General features: G+C 44.2%; 1 protein-coding gene and 1 pseudogene across 1 annotated transcript; both read left to right on the top strand.

The window, feature by feature from the left end:
- Nucleotides 1–11159: 11159 nt before the first annotated feature.
- Nucleotides 11160–12572, top strand: LOC139367835 (myosin-8-like). Its single transcript, XM_071106174.1, has 4 exons — nucleotides 11160–11249; nucleotides 11960–12218; nucleotides 12285–12308; nucleotides 12460–12572. The coding sequence occupies exons 1-4, from the start codon at nucleotides 11160–11162 to the stop codon at nucleotides 12570–12572; spliced, it is 486 nt and encodes a 161-aa protein (XP_070962275.1).
- A 1586-nt stretch (nucleotides 12573–14158) lies between these two features.
- Nucleotides 14159–19986, top strand: part of LOC139367834 (growth arrest-specific protein 7-like) — a 54916-nt pseudogene continuing 49088 nt past the window's right edge.

Below are 19986 nucleotides of genomic sequence, written 5' to 3'. Positions count from 1 at the left end.
AGTGTTGGACTAGTAACTGAAAGGCTGCAAGTTCAAATCCCCAAGCTGACAAGGTACAAATCTGTCGTTCTGCCCCTGAACAGGCAGTTAACCCACTGTTCCTAGGCTGTCATTGAAAATAAGAATTTGTTCTTAACTGACTTGCCTAGTAAAATAAAGGTAAAAAAAATACAAATCAAATGTATTGGTCACATACACATGTTTAGCAGATGTTATTGCGAGTATAGTGAAATGCGTGTGCTTCTTTAAAAAAATAAATAATAATAATAACCTTTATTTAACCAGGTAGGCTAGTTGAGAACACCTTTATTTAACCAGGTAGGCTAGTTGAGAACACCTTTATTTAACCAGGTAGGCTAGTTGAGAACACCTTTATTTAACCAGGTAGGCTAGTTGAGAACACCTTTATTTAACCAGGTAGGCTAGTTGAGAACAAGTTCTCATTTACAACTGCGACCTGGCCAAGATAAAGCGACACAAACAACAACACAGAGTTACACATGGGATAAACAAAACATAGTCAATAATACAGTAGAACAAATTAAAACAAAAGGTCTATCTATATACAGTGGGTGCAAGATGAGGTAAGATAAGGGAGTTAAAAGGGCAATACATAGGCCATGGTGGCGAAGTAATTACAATACGGCAATTAAACACTGGAATGGTAGATGTGCAGAAGATGAATGTGCAAGTAGAGATACTGGGGTGCAAAGAAGCAAGATAAATAAATACTGTATGCCGGTGAGGTAGGTAGATAGATGGCTGTTTACTAGCTCCCACAGTGCAGTAATATCTAACAAGTGATATCTAACAGTTTCACAACATATTTTTTTTTCTTTAATTTTTTTTAATTTCACCTTGATTTAACCAGGTAGGCCCGTTGAGAACAAGTTCTCATTTACAACTACGACCTGGCCAAGATAAAGCAAAGCAGTGCGACAAAAACAACAACACAGAGTTACACATGGAATAAACAAAACATACAGTCAATAATACAGTAGAAAAATCTATGTACAGTGTGTGCAAATGTAGAGAGGTAAGGCAATAAATAGGACATAGAGGTGAAATAATTACAATTTAGCATTAACACTTGAGTGATAGATGTGCAGATGATGATGTGCAGGTAGAGATACTGGGCTGCAAAAGAGCAAGAGGATAAGTAACAATATGGGGAGGAGGTAGTTTTGTGTGCTATTTACAGATTGGCTGTGTACAGGTACAGTGATCAGTAAGCTGCTCTGACAGCTGATGCTTAAAGTTAGAGAGGAAGATAGCTTCAGTGATTTTTGCAGTTCGTTCCAGTCATTGGCAGCAGAGAAATGGAAGGGTAGGCGGCCAAAGGAAGTGTTGGCTTTCGGGATGACCAGTGAAATATACCTGCTGGAGAGCGTGCTAATGTGAGTTTGGAAGGAGAGTTTACAGTCTAACCAGACACCTAGGTATTTGTAGTTGTCCACATATTCTAAGTCAGAACCGTCCAGAGTAGTGATGCTAGCCGGGCGGGAGTGTGAGGGCAGCAATCGGTTGAAGAGCATGCACTTAGTTTTACTAGCATTTAAAAGCAGTTGGCACGAAAGGAGTGTTGTATTGCATTGAAGCTCGTTTGGAGGTTTGTTAGCACAGTGTCCAAAGAAGGGCCAGATATATACAGAATAGTGTCGTCTTCATAGAGGAAAATAACAGTAGCGAGGCTATAGACAGTAGCGAGGCTATAGACAGTAGCGAGACTATAGACAGTAGCGAGGCTATATACAGTAGTGAGGCTATATACAGTAGCGAGGCTATATACAATAGCGAGGCTATATGCAGTAGCGAGGCTATATACAGTAGCGAGGCTATATACAGTAGCGAGGCTATATACAGTAGTGAGGCTATATACAATAGCGAGGCTATATACAGTAGCGAGGCTATATGCAGTAGCGAGGCTATATACAGTAGCGAGGCTATATGCAGTAGCGAGGCTATATGCAGTAGCGAGGCTATATACAGTAGCGAGGCTATATACAATAGTGAGGCTATATACAATAGCGAGGCTATATACAGTAGCGAAGCTATATACAGTAGCGAGGCTATATACAATAGCGAGGCTATATACAGTAGCGAGGCTATATACAGTAGTGAGGCTACATACAGACACCGGTTAGTCGGGCTGAGATGGGTGATGCAATATTTACACACAATTAAAGTGACTAAGATACCGTAGAGTACAGTTTATACATATGAGATGAGTAATGCAAGATACAGAGACATTATTAAAGTGGCTAGTGATCCATTTCTAAAACTGGCCAGTGATTCCTAATCTGTGTCTATAGGCAGCTGCCTCTGATGTGCTTGTGATGGCTGGTTAGCATTCCAATGGCCTTGAGATAGAAGCTGTTTTTCAGTCTCTTGGTCCCAGCTTTCATGCACCTGTACTGACCTCGCCTTCTGGATGATAGCGGGGTGAACAGGCAGTGGCTCGGGTGGTTGATGTCCTTGATGATCCTTTTTGGCCTTCCTGTGGCATCGGGTGCTGTAGGTGTCCAGGAGGGCGGTAAGTTTGCCCTCAGTAATGCATTGTGCAGACCGCACCACCCTCTGGAAGGCTTTGCGGTTGTGGGCAGTGCAGTTGCCGTACCAGGCGGTGATTCAGCCCGACAGGATGCTCTCAATTGCGCATCTGTAAAAATTTGTGAGGGTTTTAGGTGTTAAGCAAAATTTCTTCAGCCTTTTGAGGTTGAAGAGGTGCTATTGAGCCTGTCTGTGTGGGTGGACCATTTCAGTTTGTTAGTGATGTGTACGCCGAAGAACTTGAAGCATTCCACCTTCTCCACCGCGGCCCCTTTGATGTGGATAGGTGGGTGCTCCCTCTGCTGTTTCCTGAAGTCCACTATCATCTCCTTAGTTTTGTTGACGTTTAGGGAGACGTTATTTTCCTGGCACCACACTCCCAGAGCCCTCACCTCCGCCCTGTAGGCTGTCTCATCGTTGTTAGTAATCAAGCCTACTACTGTTGTGTCGTCTGCAAACTTGATGATTGAGTTGGAGGCGTGCTTGGCCACGCAGTTATAAAAGTATCATTGTCCGGTTAATAATGGAGGCCTCAAGGAAAAGGCTGGTGTTGGGACCTCAAGGAAAATGCTGGGAAGGAAAACAATGGGCTGGTGTGTTATTATGCATTCATAACAAGTGGTAAACTTGCAAAATATTTCTTATAAACTGGGAGCAAAAAGTTGTGTGCGTTCACATTCTTTGAACTCGCTGAGAACACCGATTGGCTAATAGCAAAGCAACTGCGTCAACCGTAAACTAAAAGTCCAGCTATCATGCTCGTGAACAAATTATAGTGTAAACACCATATTAATAGATTGTCTTTTATAAATAATGTTTTTGTTGTTGCATTTCACTGCTGAAAAAATACTGTTATCAAGGTAATTTCCTTAATATGTGACGTCAGAGTTCAAGCTCAAACCAACAATGCAGTTTTAAGAAAATACAACAACAAAAAAGTAAGAGATAAGAATAACAAATGATTGAAGAGCAGCAGTAATAACAATAGCGGGGCTATATACAAATATATAGCAATGCAAATAGTCTGGGTAGCCATTTGATTAGCTGTTCAGGAGTCTTATGGCTTGGAGGTAGAAGCTGTTTAGAAACCTCTTGGACCTAAACTTGGTGCTCCGGTACCGCATGCCATGTGGTAGCAGAGAAAACAGTCTATGACTAGGGTGGCTGGAGTCTTTGACAATATTTAGGGCCTTCCTCTGACACCACCTGGTATAGAGGTCTTGGATGGCAGGAATCTTGGTCCCGGTGATATACTAGGCTGTACGCACTACCCTCTGTAGTTCCTTGTTGTCGGAGGCCGAGCAGTTGCCATACCAGGCAGTGATGCAACCCGTCAGGATGCTCTCGATGGTGCAGCTGTAAAACCTTTTGAGGATCTGAGGACCCATGCCAAATCTTGTCGTGCCCTCTTCATGACTGTCTTGGTGTGCTTGGACCATGTTCGTTTGTTGGTGATGTGGACGGCAAGGAACTTGAAGCTCTCAACCTGCTCCACTGCAGCCCCGTCAATGAGAATGGGGCGTGCTCGATCTTCCTTTTCTTGTGGTCCACAATCATCTCCTTTGTCTTGATCACATTGAGGGAGAAGTTGTTGTCCTTGCACCACATGTTCAGGTCTCTGACCTCCTCCTGTCTCATTGTTGTCGTTGATCAGGCCTACCACTGTTGTGTCATCGGCAAACTTAATGATGGTGTTGGAGTCATGCCTGGCCGTGCAGTCGTGGGTGAACAGGGAGGAGGGGACTGAGCACACACCCTGAGGGGCCCTCGTGTTGAGGATCAGTGTGGCGGATGTGTTGTTATCTACCCTTACCACCTGGGGGCGGCCCGTCAGGAAGTCCAGGATCCAGTTGCAGAGGGGAGGTGTTTAGTCCCAGGGTCCTTAGCTTAGTGATGAACTTCGAGTGCACTATAGTGTTGAACAGCTGTAGTCCGTGAATAGCATTCTCACATAGGTGTTCCTTTTGTCCAGGTGTGAAAGGGCAGTGTGGAGTGCAATAGAGATTGCATCATCTGTGGATCTGTTGGGGCAATATTCATTTAGTTCAGTTAGCTTTGCTTTCTTTGCTACAGGAACAATGGTGGACATCTTGAATCAAGTGGGGACAGCAGATTGGGATAGGGAGAGAATGAGTATGTCCGTAAACACTCCAGCCAGCTGGTCTGCGCATGCTCTGAGGACCCGGCTAGGGATGCCGTCTGGGCCGGCAGCCTTGCGAGGGTTAACATGCTTAACGGTCTTACTCCCTTCGGCCACGGAGAACACGATCCCACAGTCCTTGGGAGCGGGCCACGTTGGTGGCACTGTGTTAGGCTAAAAAGGTGTTTAGCTCGTCGGTGTCCACGACGTGGCTGGTTTTCCCTTTGTAATCCGTGATTGTCTGTAAACCATGACACGTATGTCTCGTGTCTGAGCCGTTGAATTGCGACTCTGTCTCTGTACTGATGTTTTGCCTGTTTGATTGACTTACGGAGGGAATAACTACAATGTTTGTCACCGTGTCCTGGTTAAATGCAGTGGTTTGTGCTTTCAGTTTTGACAAAATGCTGCCATTTATTGACGTTTTTTGGTTTGGGTAGGTTTTAATAGTCACACTGGGAACAACATCCCCTATACACTTCCTGGTGAACTCAGTCATCGTGTCCATGTTTACCTCAATGTTATTCTCAGAGGCAACCCGGAACATATTCCAGTCCGCGTGATAAAACAATCTTGAAGCATGGATTCCGATTGGTCAGACCAGCATTGAATAGTCTTTTGCACAGGTACTTCCTGTTTCCTTTCTGCCTATAGGAAGGGCGGGATCAGGATGGAGTCATGATCTAATTTGCCCAAGGGAGGGTGGAATTGTAGCCATCCTGGAAGGGAGAGTAACAATGGTTGAGTTTTTGATGCGCAAGTACCACAGACAATGTGTTGATAGAACTTTGGTAGCGTTTTCCTCAAATTTGCTTTGTTAAAATCTGTAGCTACCATAAATTTGGCCTCAGGATATGTGGTTTCCAGATTACACAAAGTCCAGTGTAGTTCCTTGGGGCTGTCGTGGTATCAGCTTGAGCGGGAATATACATGGCTGAGACTAGAACCGAAGATTATTCTTGTGAGATAATACGTTCGGCATTTCATTGTGGGGTATTCTGGGTTGGGTGAACAAAAGGACTTGAGTTCCTGTACGTTATCACAATCATACCATGAGTAGTTAATCATCAAACATACATCCCCACCTTTTTTCTTCCCGGAGAGTTCTTTCTTACTGTCTGCGAGATGTAATTTGAACCCAGCTGGCTGTATGGACGGGGACAGTATTTCCAGAGAGAGCCATGATTCCATGAAACAGAGTATGTTACAGTCCCTGATGTCTCTCTGGAACGAGATCCTCGCACTGAGCTCGTCTACTTTATTGTCTAGGGACTGAACATTAACGAGTAATATACTCAGAATTTTACCTCAACGTAGTGTGAAATACACATAAAAAAATGGTCTAAATGTAGGCTAGTTTTGCTGGCGGTCAATGAGGAGACTAATTTCCATGGCAATTGCATTGTTTTGATCGAGTTCGATTGACCTCTTTACCACATGTATTATCATGGATAGTTCAGTATTCTGTCAGACATTCTTCCATATCCCTTTAGAAACATCCTGTACCAAACGCGTCACTGTCCGGTGTGGGGGTTTGGGTCTCTCTATCACCCCCCCAGTGTGAGTTAGTGTTAAGGGATTTTTTATCAATAATGACTAGTTATGTATACATTTCAATCAGGACTGAATAATCAGAATACTATTATGTTACTATATAGATGTATGAATTTTCTTTTAATCCTAGTATTGAATATTATGTGTGTAAATATAATCAAGATTTAGAACAATGACTGTCTGTTCCTTGGTAGAAATTAATGAACTTATCGTCAGACTGGCTAGAATGCTTATCTACACAGGAAGACCTTGGCTCAGTCATAAATTATATTAAATTGGTAGGGAGAGAAGAAGAAGAGACGGGACAGTTCGAAAAACTAATGACGTCATTTTATTTATTACCTTTATTTAACCAGGCAAGTCAGTTAAGAACAAATTCTTATTTTCAATGACGGCCTAGGAACAGTGGGTTAACTGCCTGTTCAGGGGCAGAATGACAGATTTGTACCTTGTCAGCTCGGGGGTTTGTACTTGCAACCTTCCGGTTACTAATCCAACGCTCTAACCACTAGGCTACCCTGCCGCCCCAACCTTATAACCTGTGGTAAACTGTATCGTGTTCAGTACTCTCGAGAATAAACGCTACAGATTGGTTTTGAGACTGGTCTCTGTCCATTTTATGCAAATAAGAGTCTTACTAATTCTTAGGAGTGGACAGAGTGTTTAATTTAATTGGGTATTAAAACATATACTTGTGTAAAATGGAGTGAAGGTTGCCAGGATTTGTTATTGTACCAGGCCTCCTTGTACATTGTTTCAATGTCCACTGAGACGGATACTATGTTTCTGAAAGGCCTGTAGAGTTGTTACATGTTCGACTGAATTTTCACGAACATCCTATCTTCTTCTTGTTTCTCTTCTTCTTGTTCTTCGATGAGGTTTAATGGTGGTTGGCCATAATATGTTACTGAAGAATACAGTATATCACTTTGGCCTGTCCTTACTACTAACTGGGATCCTCTCAGGATACTTCATCCTTGACCCATCCTCCTCTACCTTCTTCACTTCCTCGTCATACAACACCTTCGGCACTTCTCTGACCCTGGCCACCTCAACCTGCCTATTCTTCAACGGATACCGCCGACCCCCAGCAACATGTGCACCCCTACAGTTGACGCACACAACTTCTTCCACCAAAACTACAGATCCCTCTGTCCCATGCCCTCCTGCACACTTCCCACATCTTGGAATCTCCCTCCTGCACACTTCCCACATCTTGGAATCTCCCTCCTACACACGGCTGCGACATGGCCATAAACGTGGCACCTGAAACAGGCTAACTCATATATCCTAACATGACTTTGTCGGGTAAAGACTCTGATTCAAAACTCAAAAGAACAGACTGTGATGCCTCTGTTTCACCACGCTCCCCATCGGGTCTGCATCGTACCAATCGGCGGGCGTCACAAACACAAAGAATTTTCAACTTTAATTACTCTGCCTCCACACTTAATGCTACCCCAGAAATCACTCCCTTCAATGGCGCCCGATTTCTAAGAGAAAAGCAAGACACAGATCATGGACCAAGTTATGTCGCACAGAGTGCCCGCTCCCTCTGATCTGAAGAAACACAAACAAACATCACAAGTCCACTTTGGGATACCTTCACCGACTCAACAGCACCCACCATCTTTTCCACCCAACCTCAAACCACCCATGGATCAGCCAAAAGGCCTACATCCAATTTCTTCAAAAATCTCACTCCCACTGGGCCAAACTCATCTTTATCATAACCATGTCCATCAATGCAAGGCTCAGGCTCCGAGCTGCTCACCACACCTTCCACCACTTAAACAAAGAGAAATGTCCCTCCTGAGCTGCACTCAGTGAAAACGTTCAACATCCTGTTTACGCTGCGACAGCGCGGTAGGCCTATCAAATAGGGTGTTGTGGTCACATGGCAGGTTACAGATGAGTAGCATTCTAAACACCACCAAATGCACGAGAGTGTTGTGAAATATTGAACACCAGAGCCATCTCCATACATCTAGGAGGTGGCTCTATTGACTCATCAAAAGAATGTGAAGTAAAAAAAGTAGGCCTGTTTTTTCACAGTATTGACACTAGAGGGTAGTGACTAGTCATACTAGAACTCACTGGCTATTGAACAATGTCGGCTAGGAGGGCCCCATGTTGCTATAAAAACAACAAGAATATGGATCAATATTTTCTGACAATATACAGAATATGATTCTACTTTGTATTTACTATGACATATACAGTGTTTTCGAAGCCAACGGTTTGGTTCATGTTGAATTAACAGCATTGTAACGGCAGATTTCCTCCTCTTCGTCTGAAGAGGAGGTGTAGCAGGGATCGGACCAAAACACAGCGTGGTAAGTGTCCATATCGTTTTTAATAAGAAAAGCCTGGACACCATGAAATACAAAACAATAAAGTGACATAACCAAACCGAACCAGTCCCGTGTGGTGACAGACACGGAAACAAACACCCACAAACCAACAGTGAAACCCAGGCTACCTAAATATGGTTCCCAATCAGAGACAACGACTAACAGCTGCCTCTGATTGAGAACCATATCAGGCCAAACACAGAAACAGACCAACTAGACATCCAACATAGAATGCCCACTCAGATCACACCCTGACCAAACAAAACATAGAAACATACAAAGCAAACTATGGTCAGGGCGTGACAAGCATAGGCAACCATTCAGGGGTTACACTCTAAGAATTCATACCAGTGTTTGTTTATTGTTGTCCATCAGATAATAGTGTGTCTAAGAGTCGGACTGAACTACCCTGTTTAGCAGTGCTTTGTTAAGACTCCTTGACCTTGAGACGACTTGACATTAACTCACAAGACTAGAGAAGTTTACCATCTGTTTCATTAAAGATAAGCTTTAAAAAAAAAGAGTATGATGCCAATCCATTGCAATCAATGTCTTTCTTTTTTCATGCCTTGTGAATAGCACCGATCACGCCCTCCAACTGTCCTGTCATGACTGTGACCTGCTGAGGGAATAGTTTGAGGAGGAGCAGGAGGCCAAGGCAGAGCAGCAGCACCACATGTCCAAGGACTGTAAGGATCAACGCTGGAGACGAGAAGCAGGTACAGGGAGGGAACATTTAATAACCAAGAATATATACAGACAGTGTCTGGACAGAGGAAACAGACATGGACAGAATACAGACAGTGTCTGGACAGAGGAAACAGACATGGACAGAATACAGACAGCGTCTGGACAGAGGAAACAGACATGGACAGAATACAGACAGCGTCTAGACAGAGGAAACAGACATGGACAGAGGAAACAGACATGGACAGAATACAGACAGCGTCTGGACAGAGGAAACAGACATGGACAGAATACAGACAGCGTCTGGACAGAGGAAACAGAAGGGACAGAATACAGACAGCGTCTGGACAGAGGAAACAGACATGGACAGAATACAGACAGCGTCTGGACAGAGGAAACAGACATGGACAGAATACAGACAGCGTCTGGACAGAGGAAACAGACATGGACAGAATACAGACAGCGTCTGGACAGAGGAAACAGACATGGACAGAATACAGACAGCGTCTGGACAGAGGAAACAGACATGGACAGAATACAGACAGCGTCTGGACAGAGGAAACAGACATGGACAGAATACAGACAGCGTCTGGACAGAGGAAACAGACATGGACAGAATACAGACAGCGTCTGGACAGAGGAAACAGACATGGACAGAATACAGACAGCGTCTGGACAGAGGAAACAGACATGGACAGAATACAGACAGCGTCTGGACAGAGGAAACAGACATGGACAGAATACAGACAGCGTCTGGACAGAGGAAACAGACATGGACAGAATACAGACAGCGTCTGGACAGAGGAAACAGAAATGGACAGAATACAGACAGCGTCTGGACAGAGGAAACAGACATGGACAGGGACAGAATACGGACAGCGTCTGGACAGAGGAAACAGACATGGACAGGAACAGAATACGGACAGCGTCTGGACAGAGGAAACAGACATGGACAGAATACAGACAGCGTCTGGACAGAGGAAACAGACATGGACAGAATACAGACAGCGTCTGGACAGAGGAAACAGACAGGAACAGAATACAGACAGCGTCTGGACAGAGGAAACAGACATGGACAGAATACAGACAGCGTCTGGACAGAGGAAACAGACATGGACAGAATACAGACAGCGTCTGGACAGAGGAAACAGGCATGGACAGAATACAGACAGCGTCTGGACAGAGGAAACAGACATGGACAGAATACAGACACCGTCTGGACAGAGGAAACAGACATGGACAGAATACAGACAGCGTCTGGACAGAGGAAACAGAAATGGACAGAATACAGACAGCGTCTGGACAGAGGAAACAGAAATGGACAGAATACAGACAGCGTCTGGACAGAGGAAACAGACATGGACAGAATACAGACAGCGTCTGGACAGAGGAAACAGACATGGACAGAATACAGACAGCGTCTGGACAGAGGAAACAGACATGGACAGAATACAGACAGCGTCTGGACAGAGGAAACAGACATGGACAGGGACAGAATACAGACAGCGTCTGGACAGAGGAAACAGACATGGACAGAATACAGACAGTGTCTGGACAGAGGAAACAGACATGGACAGAATACAGACAGCGTCTGGACAGAGGAAACAGACAGGAACAGAATACAGACAGCGTCTGGACAGAGGAAACAGACATGGACAGAATACAGACAGCGCCTGGACAGAGGAAACAGACATGGACAGGGACAGAATACAGACAGCGTCTGGACAGAGGAAACAGACATGGACAGGGACAGAATACAGACAGCGTCTGGACAGAGGAAACGGACAGATATAGGGAAGACAATCAAAACGTGAAGGAGTCCAGGTGAGTCCAATGAGTGCTGAAGAGCGTAATGATGGTGACAAGTGTGTGTAATGAAAGGCGGCCTGGCGCCCTCGAGTGCCAGAGAGGGAGAGCGGGAGAAGGCTGACAACGCCATTGGAGAGGTGGCTCAGTGGACACCTGTGAGAGTGTGGGGCTGCAGCACTCCCAGGTTAGTGTTTCAGGCTGCTTCTTAACCCAATACCTGTATGAACATATACTTATGTCAATTACAGTTGAGGAAATTCAGGAAAAACGTATTCTCAAGTTGAATAACTTGTGTTTCAGAATATCAACCTGATGAGCACAAAGAAGAAGCTGAATGCTGACCTCAACTGACCCAACCTCAACTGACCCAACCTCAACTGACCCAATCTCAACCGACCCAACCTCAACTGATCCAACCTCAACTGATCCAACCTCAACTGACCCAACCTCAACTGACCCAACCTCAACTGACCCAACCTCAACTGTCCCAACCTCAACTGACCCAATCTCAACTGACCCAACCTCAACTGACCCAACCTCAACCCCACCCAATTTCAACCGACCCAACCTCAACTGACCCAACCTCAACTGACCCAACCTCAACCAACCCTATCTCAACCCCACCCAACTTCAACTGACCCAACCTCAACTGACCCAACCTCAACCCCACCCAACCTCAACCAACCCAATGTCAACCGACCCAGCTCCAGGCTGAGGGGGAGGCCAACCATCTAGAGGAGAAAGCTAAGAAGGCCACGACGGACTTGAGTGACAACCAGAGGTTTCTCTGAGTACACTTTGAACTACTGTCATAGTCATCACTCTTTGATTCCTGTATGTCCTGCTTCTCTGTGTGCTAATGCAGGCGGCCATGATGGCCGAGGAGCTGAAGAAGGAGCAGGACACCAGCTCTCACCTGTATGTCCTGCTTCTCTGTGTGCTAATGCAGGCGGCCATGATGGCCGAGGAGCTGAAGAAGGAGCAGGACACCAGCTCTCACCTGGAGAGGGTGAAGAAGAACCTGGAGGTCACAGTCAAGGACCTGCAGCACCGTTTGGATGAAGCTGAGAATCTGGCCATGAAGGGAGGCAAGAAGCAGCTCCAGAAACTGGAGTCCAGGGTGAGTTAACAGCTATTGTGATTTGATATGCAAATGCATATGCAAAGGCTCTTAAATTGATGATATCCAGAAGAAGTGCAGACTGAGTACAAGGGTAGGTACAGTGGTAGGAAAATATCTAGGCTACAGCAACTGTTCATCTGAATTTAAAAAATAGGTTTTCAAAATAAGTGCTTATTAATTAAACGTACATATTGGAAAGAGTGAGATTCCAACCTTTGGACCCCCTCGGTTGCAGATGCGAGGGTTGGAGGGAGAGCAGAGGAGGGGAGTTGATGCCATCAAAGCAGTCAGGAAATATGAGAGGAGAGTCAAGGAACTCTCCTACCAGGTAGAGGATGAATGTTTACTACATTGATGTAACCACTACAACTACTACTACTATGACTACTACTACTTTGACTACTACAGCTACTACTACTACAACTACTACAACTACTACTACTACTACTACTACTACTACTACTACTACTACTACTACTACAACTACTACTACTACTACAAATACCACTACTACAACTACTACTACTACTACAAATACTACTACTACAACTACTACTACTACTACTACCACTACAACTACTACTACTATGACTACTACTACTACTACAAATACTACTACTACTACTACTACTACTACTACTACTATGACTACTACAGCTACTACTACTATGACTACTACTACAACTACTACAACTACAACTACTACTACTACTACAAATACTACTACTACAACTACTACTACTATGACTACTACTACTACTACAAATACTACTACTACTACTACTACTACTACTACTACTACTACTACTACTACTACTACAACTACTACTACTATGACAACTACTACTACTACTGCTACTACTACTACTACTACTATGACTACTACTATTTTTATATTTACGGATAGCTAGGGTCACTCCAACACTCAGACTTCATTTACAAACAAATAATTTGTGTTTAGTGAGTCCGCCAGATCAGAGGCAGTAGGGATGACCAGGGATGTTGTCTTGATAAGTGTGTGAATTGGACCGTACTTTTGGGTGTCAGGGAAAATGTATGGAGTGAAAAGGGTGAAAGGGTGAAATGCCACAGTGTGCCATCACAGCAGTAAGATGTGTGACCTGTTGCCACAAGAAAAGGGCAACCAGTGAAGAACAAACACCATTGTAAATACAACCCATATTTATGTTAATTAATTTTCCCTTTTGGACTTGAACCATTTGCACATTGTTACAACACTGTATATATACATAATATGACATTTGAAATGTCTTTATTCTTTTGGAACTTCTGTGAATGTAATGTTTACTGTTCATTGTAATTGTTTATTTAACTTTGTATATTATCTACTTCACTTGCTTTGGCAATGTTAACATCTGTTTCCATGCCAATAAAGCGCCTTGAATTTAATTGACAGAAAAGGAAGCGAGACATCCCACTCGCAAGTTTTTTCTGGTTCATATACAGTCAATGAACTACGCAGACCAGACCCTGCTGCTCTTGCATTGATGTCTATCGGAGACCCACCCATTTAAGTAGATCGGAACCGTCACCATGTTTTTCAATGGTCAACGGCCTGGGTAAGACATCTTTATTTATCCACCATCTTTGATAACTCACGTGCAAAAACACAAACGCGAGTACCGGGATATGTCTTATAAAAGCGCAATTGGAATTGAAGGAGCGCAGACTTGACTGTTGATGTCGCGAAAGGGAGTTCACACTAATAGAGAATCTCCCGTACACACACTCAGAGAACATCAGCGCAGAGTTAAGGATTCTATTGCCTAATGTTGGATTGTTGCCATTGATGCGCTAACCAATCAACATTACAAGTTATACAATAAATTATACTCTGAAAGAACTAAGTGATTCTCGAGGAAGGGGGTCAGTCTGTGTGAATCTAGGAGCGGACCCGACGTTTTCCCAGACAAGATAACGATGTCTGGCTCTTATTGCAAAAGTTTATACTCCTTCAGCGGGGACCAACATCAACAGGGTTTGACTTTCGAAGTGGGAGAAATCATAAGGATAGTTCATCCGTTGCCTGGCGGCTGGTGGGAAGGAGAGCTGGATGGAGTCAGGGGATGGTTTCCATCAAGTTATGTTCAAGTCTTAGAGGTAAGTCGGAATGTCCACTCTCAGCAGGGCTTGATTCCCGAACGTGCACATAAGGCACTGAGGACTCCATGACTGCTCATTCCTGACACATTCCAATAGAATTCTCAGATCCCCTGCCTGTGTGCCTGTGTCTGTCTGTATGAGTACGCATGGCAGATCACTGAGGAAACATGCTACTCTGTCACAGCAGGGTCAGGCGCACACTGGTGCGGTATGCAGGTGAACACTGTAGGTCTCATTGTAAATAAGATTTTGTTCTTAACTGACTTGCCTAGTTAAATAAAAAATGAAAAAATAAAAACACAGGGTTCAAAGGGGAGCACGAGAATCATTGGCAAAGGACAGTGTCTTGAATCAGGTTTTTAGCCAAGAGCAACATCTTTCATGTTCAATCACCCACGTGGGTATATGCTCTTAAAAACCAATGAGGAGATGGGAGAGGCGGGACTTGCAGCACCTCACGCTTCACAAATAAAAACACGTTTTATTTTAGCGTCTGGCTATGAAGACACACACGAGCAGTGTGGGTGCAATGATTGAATAACATGTATGCATAAATGTATTTTGCAATGCTCGGCATGCGACGAGTAGTGTGGTCAGCATCCGCCATTGGACTCTGGAGCAGTGGAAATGCTTTCTCTGGAGTGATGAATCACGCTTCATCGTCTGGCATTGGCAGATGCCAAGAGAACACTGCCTGCCTCAATATAGTGCCAACTGTAAAGTTTGGTGGAGGAGGAATAGCAGTAGTGGGCTGTTTTTCATGGTTCAGGCTAGGCCCCTTAGTTCTAGTGAAGGGAAATCTTAATGCTTCAGCAAACAATGACATTCTAGATGATTCTATGCTTCCAACTTTGTGGGAACAGTTTGGGGAAGGCCCTTTCCTGTTTAAGCATGTCAATGCCCCCTTGCACAAAGCGAGGTCCATACAGAAATGGTTTGTCGAGATCTGTGTGGAAGAACTTGACTGGCCTGCACAGAGCCCTGACCTCAACCCCATTGAACAGCTTTGGGATGAATTGGAACAGCGACTGCGAGCCAAGTCTAATCGCTCAATATCAGTGCCTGACCTCACTAATGCTCTTGTAGCTGAATGGAAGCAAGTCCCTGCAGCAATGTTCCAACATCTAGTGGAAAGCCTTCCCAGTAGAGTGGAGGCTGTAATAGCAGAGGGGGGACCAACTCCATATTAATGCCCATGATTTTGGAATGAGATGTTTGACAAGCAGGTGTACACATACTTTTGCTCATGTAGTGTACGATAATATGACCCTCAACTACACGATTTGATCCATCACATTTACTCTGAGGATTCAACCCTGTGGGAAGCTTCATGCACCATTGACCTCAGTGAGAAGCCGTCTGGTGGGGGGAAATGGGGCTGCTACAGGCTATATATCAGCAGCCTTTTCAAAACGTGGTTTGGCCTTTAGACACAGTCACTAACACTGGTATGGCAGAAGCACACTTTAGAGAGCAGACATATTAATGACACTACGTTGTCATTGTAATAATGCATTTATTAAGATGCCTATAGAGATGCTATGGATCCATTTCATTAACCTTTAATAATGTGTTCAGGACCTGTTAATAACACGTTCATGAAAGGCTTATAGACCTGTAATAAATGCATTATATCTATTTAGTCAAAGTAAATCGTTACCATACAGTCACATACATCCTCTATTCAGACCAAGGTGTATTTAATGACAGAGTCAGAGGAATGTGTGCTTTCAGTCCTGGCGTAGTTTACTGTGCTCTCGTCTACATCTGAGACACTTTCCATTGTCATCTTCAGCAGACGAAGCTTTGTTCTCCAAACATGCTTTTCTTCTTCTTCACACTCCGATGAATCATTCAACAGAGAACTTGTCATCAGGCCTGCTCAGATCCTCACATCAGGCCTGCTCAGATCCTCACATCAGGCCTGCTCAGATCCTCACATCAGGCCTGCTCAGATCCTCACATCAGGCCTGCTCAGATCCTCACATCAGGCCTGCTCAGATCCTCACATCAGGCCTGCTCAGATCCTCACATCAGGCCTGCTCAGATCCTCACATCAGACCCTCAGATCCTCACATCAGACCCTCAGATCCTCATATCAGACCCTCAGATCCTCACATAAGACCCTCAGATCCACACATCAGACCCTCAGATCCTCATATCAGACCCTCAGATCCTCACATCAGACCCTCAGATCCACACATCAGACCCTCAGATCCACACATCAGACCCTCAGATCCTCACATCAGACCCTCAGATCCTCACATCAGACCCTCAGATCCTCACATCAGACCCTCAGATCCTCACATCAGACCCTCAGATCCACACATCAGACCCTCAGATCCTCACATCAGACCCTCAGATCCTCACATCAGACCCTCAGATCCTCACATCAGACCCTCAGATCCACACATCAGACCCTCAGATCCACACAGTCCTCAGGAACCTCCTTGTGTAGATAGATACTGCCTTCATTTTAACAAACAAATCCTATTTTATGATGAGATGTTCATAACAACATTAACTTTCAGAGTTTAACCTTGTGCTGTTGTTATGGAAGCTGGAGAAGGTGTAATATAATTGGACCCTGGAGGCTCCTTTCAGATAAAGAGTACATGGAAGGGGATGATGGTGATGATAAGCTTTACGTATTCTGTTACTATGGCAGTGATCACTGAGTGAGGGATGACAGCTGTGTTTGATTGGGGAACTGTTTGTTTCTTTTTTACTTTCATTTCCCAGCTCACTGATTGGCCAGAGAGAGAGAGGAAATGTGGTTGTCATTCAAATCAAATCAAATTACATTTTATTGGTCACATACACATGGTTAGCAGATGTTATTGCGAGTGTAGCGAAATGCTTGTGCTTCTAGTTCCGATCTACAGTTGAAGTCGGAAGTTTACAAACACCTTAGCCAAATACATTTAAACTCTTTTTTTTACAATTCCTGACATTTAATCTTAGTAAAAATCCCCTGTTTTAGGTCCGTTAGGATCACCACTTTATTTTAAGAATGTGAAATGTCAGAATAATAGTAGAGATAATGATTTATTTCAGCTTTTATTTTTTTCATCACATTCACAGTGAGTCAGAAGTTTACATACACTCAATTAGTATTTGGTAGCATTGCCTTTAAATTGTTTAACTTGGGTCAAACATTTTGGGTAGCCTTCCACAAGTTTCCCACAATAAGTTGAGTGAATTCTGGCCCATTCCTCCAGACAGAGCTGGTGTAACTGAGTCAGGTTTGTATGCCTCCTTGCCCATTCACGCTTTTTCAGTTCTGCCCATAAATTGTCTATAGGATTGAGGTCAGGGCTTTGTGAGGGCCACTCCAAAACCTTGACTTTGTTGTCCTTAAGCCATTTTGCCACAACTTTGGAAGTATGCTTGGGGTCATTGTCCATTTGGAAGACCCATTTACGACCAAGTTTTAACTTCCTGACTGATGCCTTGAGATGTTGCTTCAATATATCCTCATCATTTTCCTACCTCATGGTGCCATCTATTTTGTGAAGTGCACCAGTCCCTCCTGCAGCAAAGCACCCCCACAACATGATGCTGCAACCCCCGTGCTTCACGGTTGGGATGGTGTTCTTCGGCTTGCAAGCGTCCCCCTTTTTCCTCCAAACATAATGATGGTCATTATGGCCAAACAGTTATATTTTTGTTTCATCAGACCAGAGGACATTTCTCCAAAAAGTATGATCTTTGTCCCCATGTGCAGCTGCAAACCGTAGTCTGGCTTTTTTATGGTGGTTTTTGAGCAGTGGCTTCTTCCTTGCTGAGCGGCCTTTCAGGTTATGTCAATATAGGACTCATTTTACTGTGGATATAGATACTTTTGTACCTGTTTCCTCCAGCATCTTCACAAGGTCCTTTGCTGTTGTTCTGGGATTGATTTGCACTTTTACACCAAAGTACGTTCATCTCTAGGAGACAGAACGCTTCTCCCTGAGCGGTATGACGGCTGTGTGGTCCCATGGTGTTTATACTTGCGTACTATTGTTTGTACAGATGAACGTGGTACCTTCAGGCATTTAGAAATTGCTCCCAAAGATGAACCAGACTGTAAACAATTGTTGGTTAAAATTACTTGTCATGCACAAAGTAGATGTCCTATCCGACTTGCCAAAACGATAGTTTGTTAACAAGAAGTTTGTGGAGTTGTTGAAAAACGAGTTTTAATGACTCCAACCTAAGTGTATGTAAAATTCCGACTTCAACTGTATGATGTTATGAGATGTTTAGGACCGTGTGGTTGAAGATAACCACTCCTAACTTCTCTGTCAGTAAAGTGCTACCTGTTGTCCATATGGTCTTTATATACCAGTATAACTATGTTGGTCATGTCAACCTAACTGACAAACAGCAGTGGTCCAGGGCACAGTGAGTCCTGTTTGTTAATAGGAGAAGAGAAAGTGTCCTGCCGTGGAAGCACAATTGTATCCTCCCGGAAGCTAATACGGAAGTGTTGTAAAATCTGCAACAGCCCCTTTGAATCAGATGTTGTTTTCTCAGAGGAGAAGAGCACACATTTAAAAAACTATACTTTACTTATTATTTTATCTATACAACGTCTCGCACAACTAGCTACATTTATTTATTCCACTTTACCCGTGTATTTTGAGATTCCTCCTCTGTAAATGTAATTTGCCCGATTACACACTAGTGGAGAAGGAGAGTCTCGTTTCATACAAGCGCATTGGTTTCCACGTTTCTTCTCTTCCCCTCTTTGATTGTCAGGATGGAGGAGAGGACGCGAGGAGTCCAGCAAAACCATTTGAGAATGCCCTAGAAAGTGAAAGCTGTAGAATCTAGATGAATGGACCAATCAGACGCACTGTTGTTGACTCACAGATGTCACCATGAGGACGCTGGTGGGAGGAGCTATAGGAGGACGGGCTCATTGGAACGGAGTCTACTGTGATTTATGTATATTTTATGTGTTTGACTCCGTTACAATAATTCCATTCCAGCCATTACAATGAGCCCGTCCTCTTATAGCTCCTCCCACCAGCCTTCTCTGATCTCAACCAATAGAAATGGCTGTCTGAGGGACAAATCATTTGATTGGTTTCGAAGAACAAGTGAACGAGTCATTGAATGTTTTGTGGATCGTGGTTAGCTACATGTACAGCCGATTAGCACTTTGGTGAGTTGGCAACGACCGACTATTATCCAAATACTAATTAGTCTCAATGCTAAACTACTCTCGCTTGGCACTTTTGTGTAATGTCATTTTCCTTTGCCTAATAGTCTTGGTCTAGCTCACTTTAGTAACCCACTGTCACGCACACACCCTCATCTCCAACACAAAAACCTTCTACTGTGATTATCAGCACTGGTGTGACTGAGTCAGCTGGCATGGTGAGATAAAGAGGCTTACTATATCCTGTACTGAGCTGGCACTGGGCACTAGGCATGGAGGCCACAGATCTAGTCTAGATGACAGCTGGCATGGGCACTGGGCATGGAGGCCACAGATCTAGTCTAGATGACAGCTGGCATGGTGAGGTAAAGAGGCTTACTATATCCTGTACTGAGCTGGCATTGGGCACTGGGCATGGAGGCCACAGGTCTAGTCTAGATGACAGGTGGCACTGGGCACTGGGCACTGGGCATGGAGGCCACAGGTCTAGTCT

This window comes from Oncorhynchus clarkii, chromosome 16 (genome assembly GCF_045791955.1).
Source record: "Oncorhynchus clarkii lewisi isolate Uvic-CL-2024 chromosome 16, UVic_Ocla_1.0, whole genome shotgun sequence".
In the NCBI taxonomy this organism is placed as follows: domain Eukaryota; kingdom Metazoa; phylum Chordata; class Actinopteri; order Salmoniformes; family Salmonidae; genus Oncorhynchus; species Oncorhynchus clarkii.
This window is presented reverse-complemented; position numbering and strand designations above follow the sequence as displayed.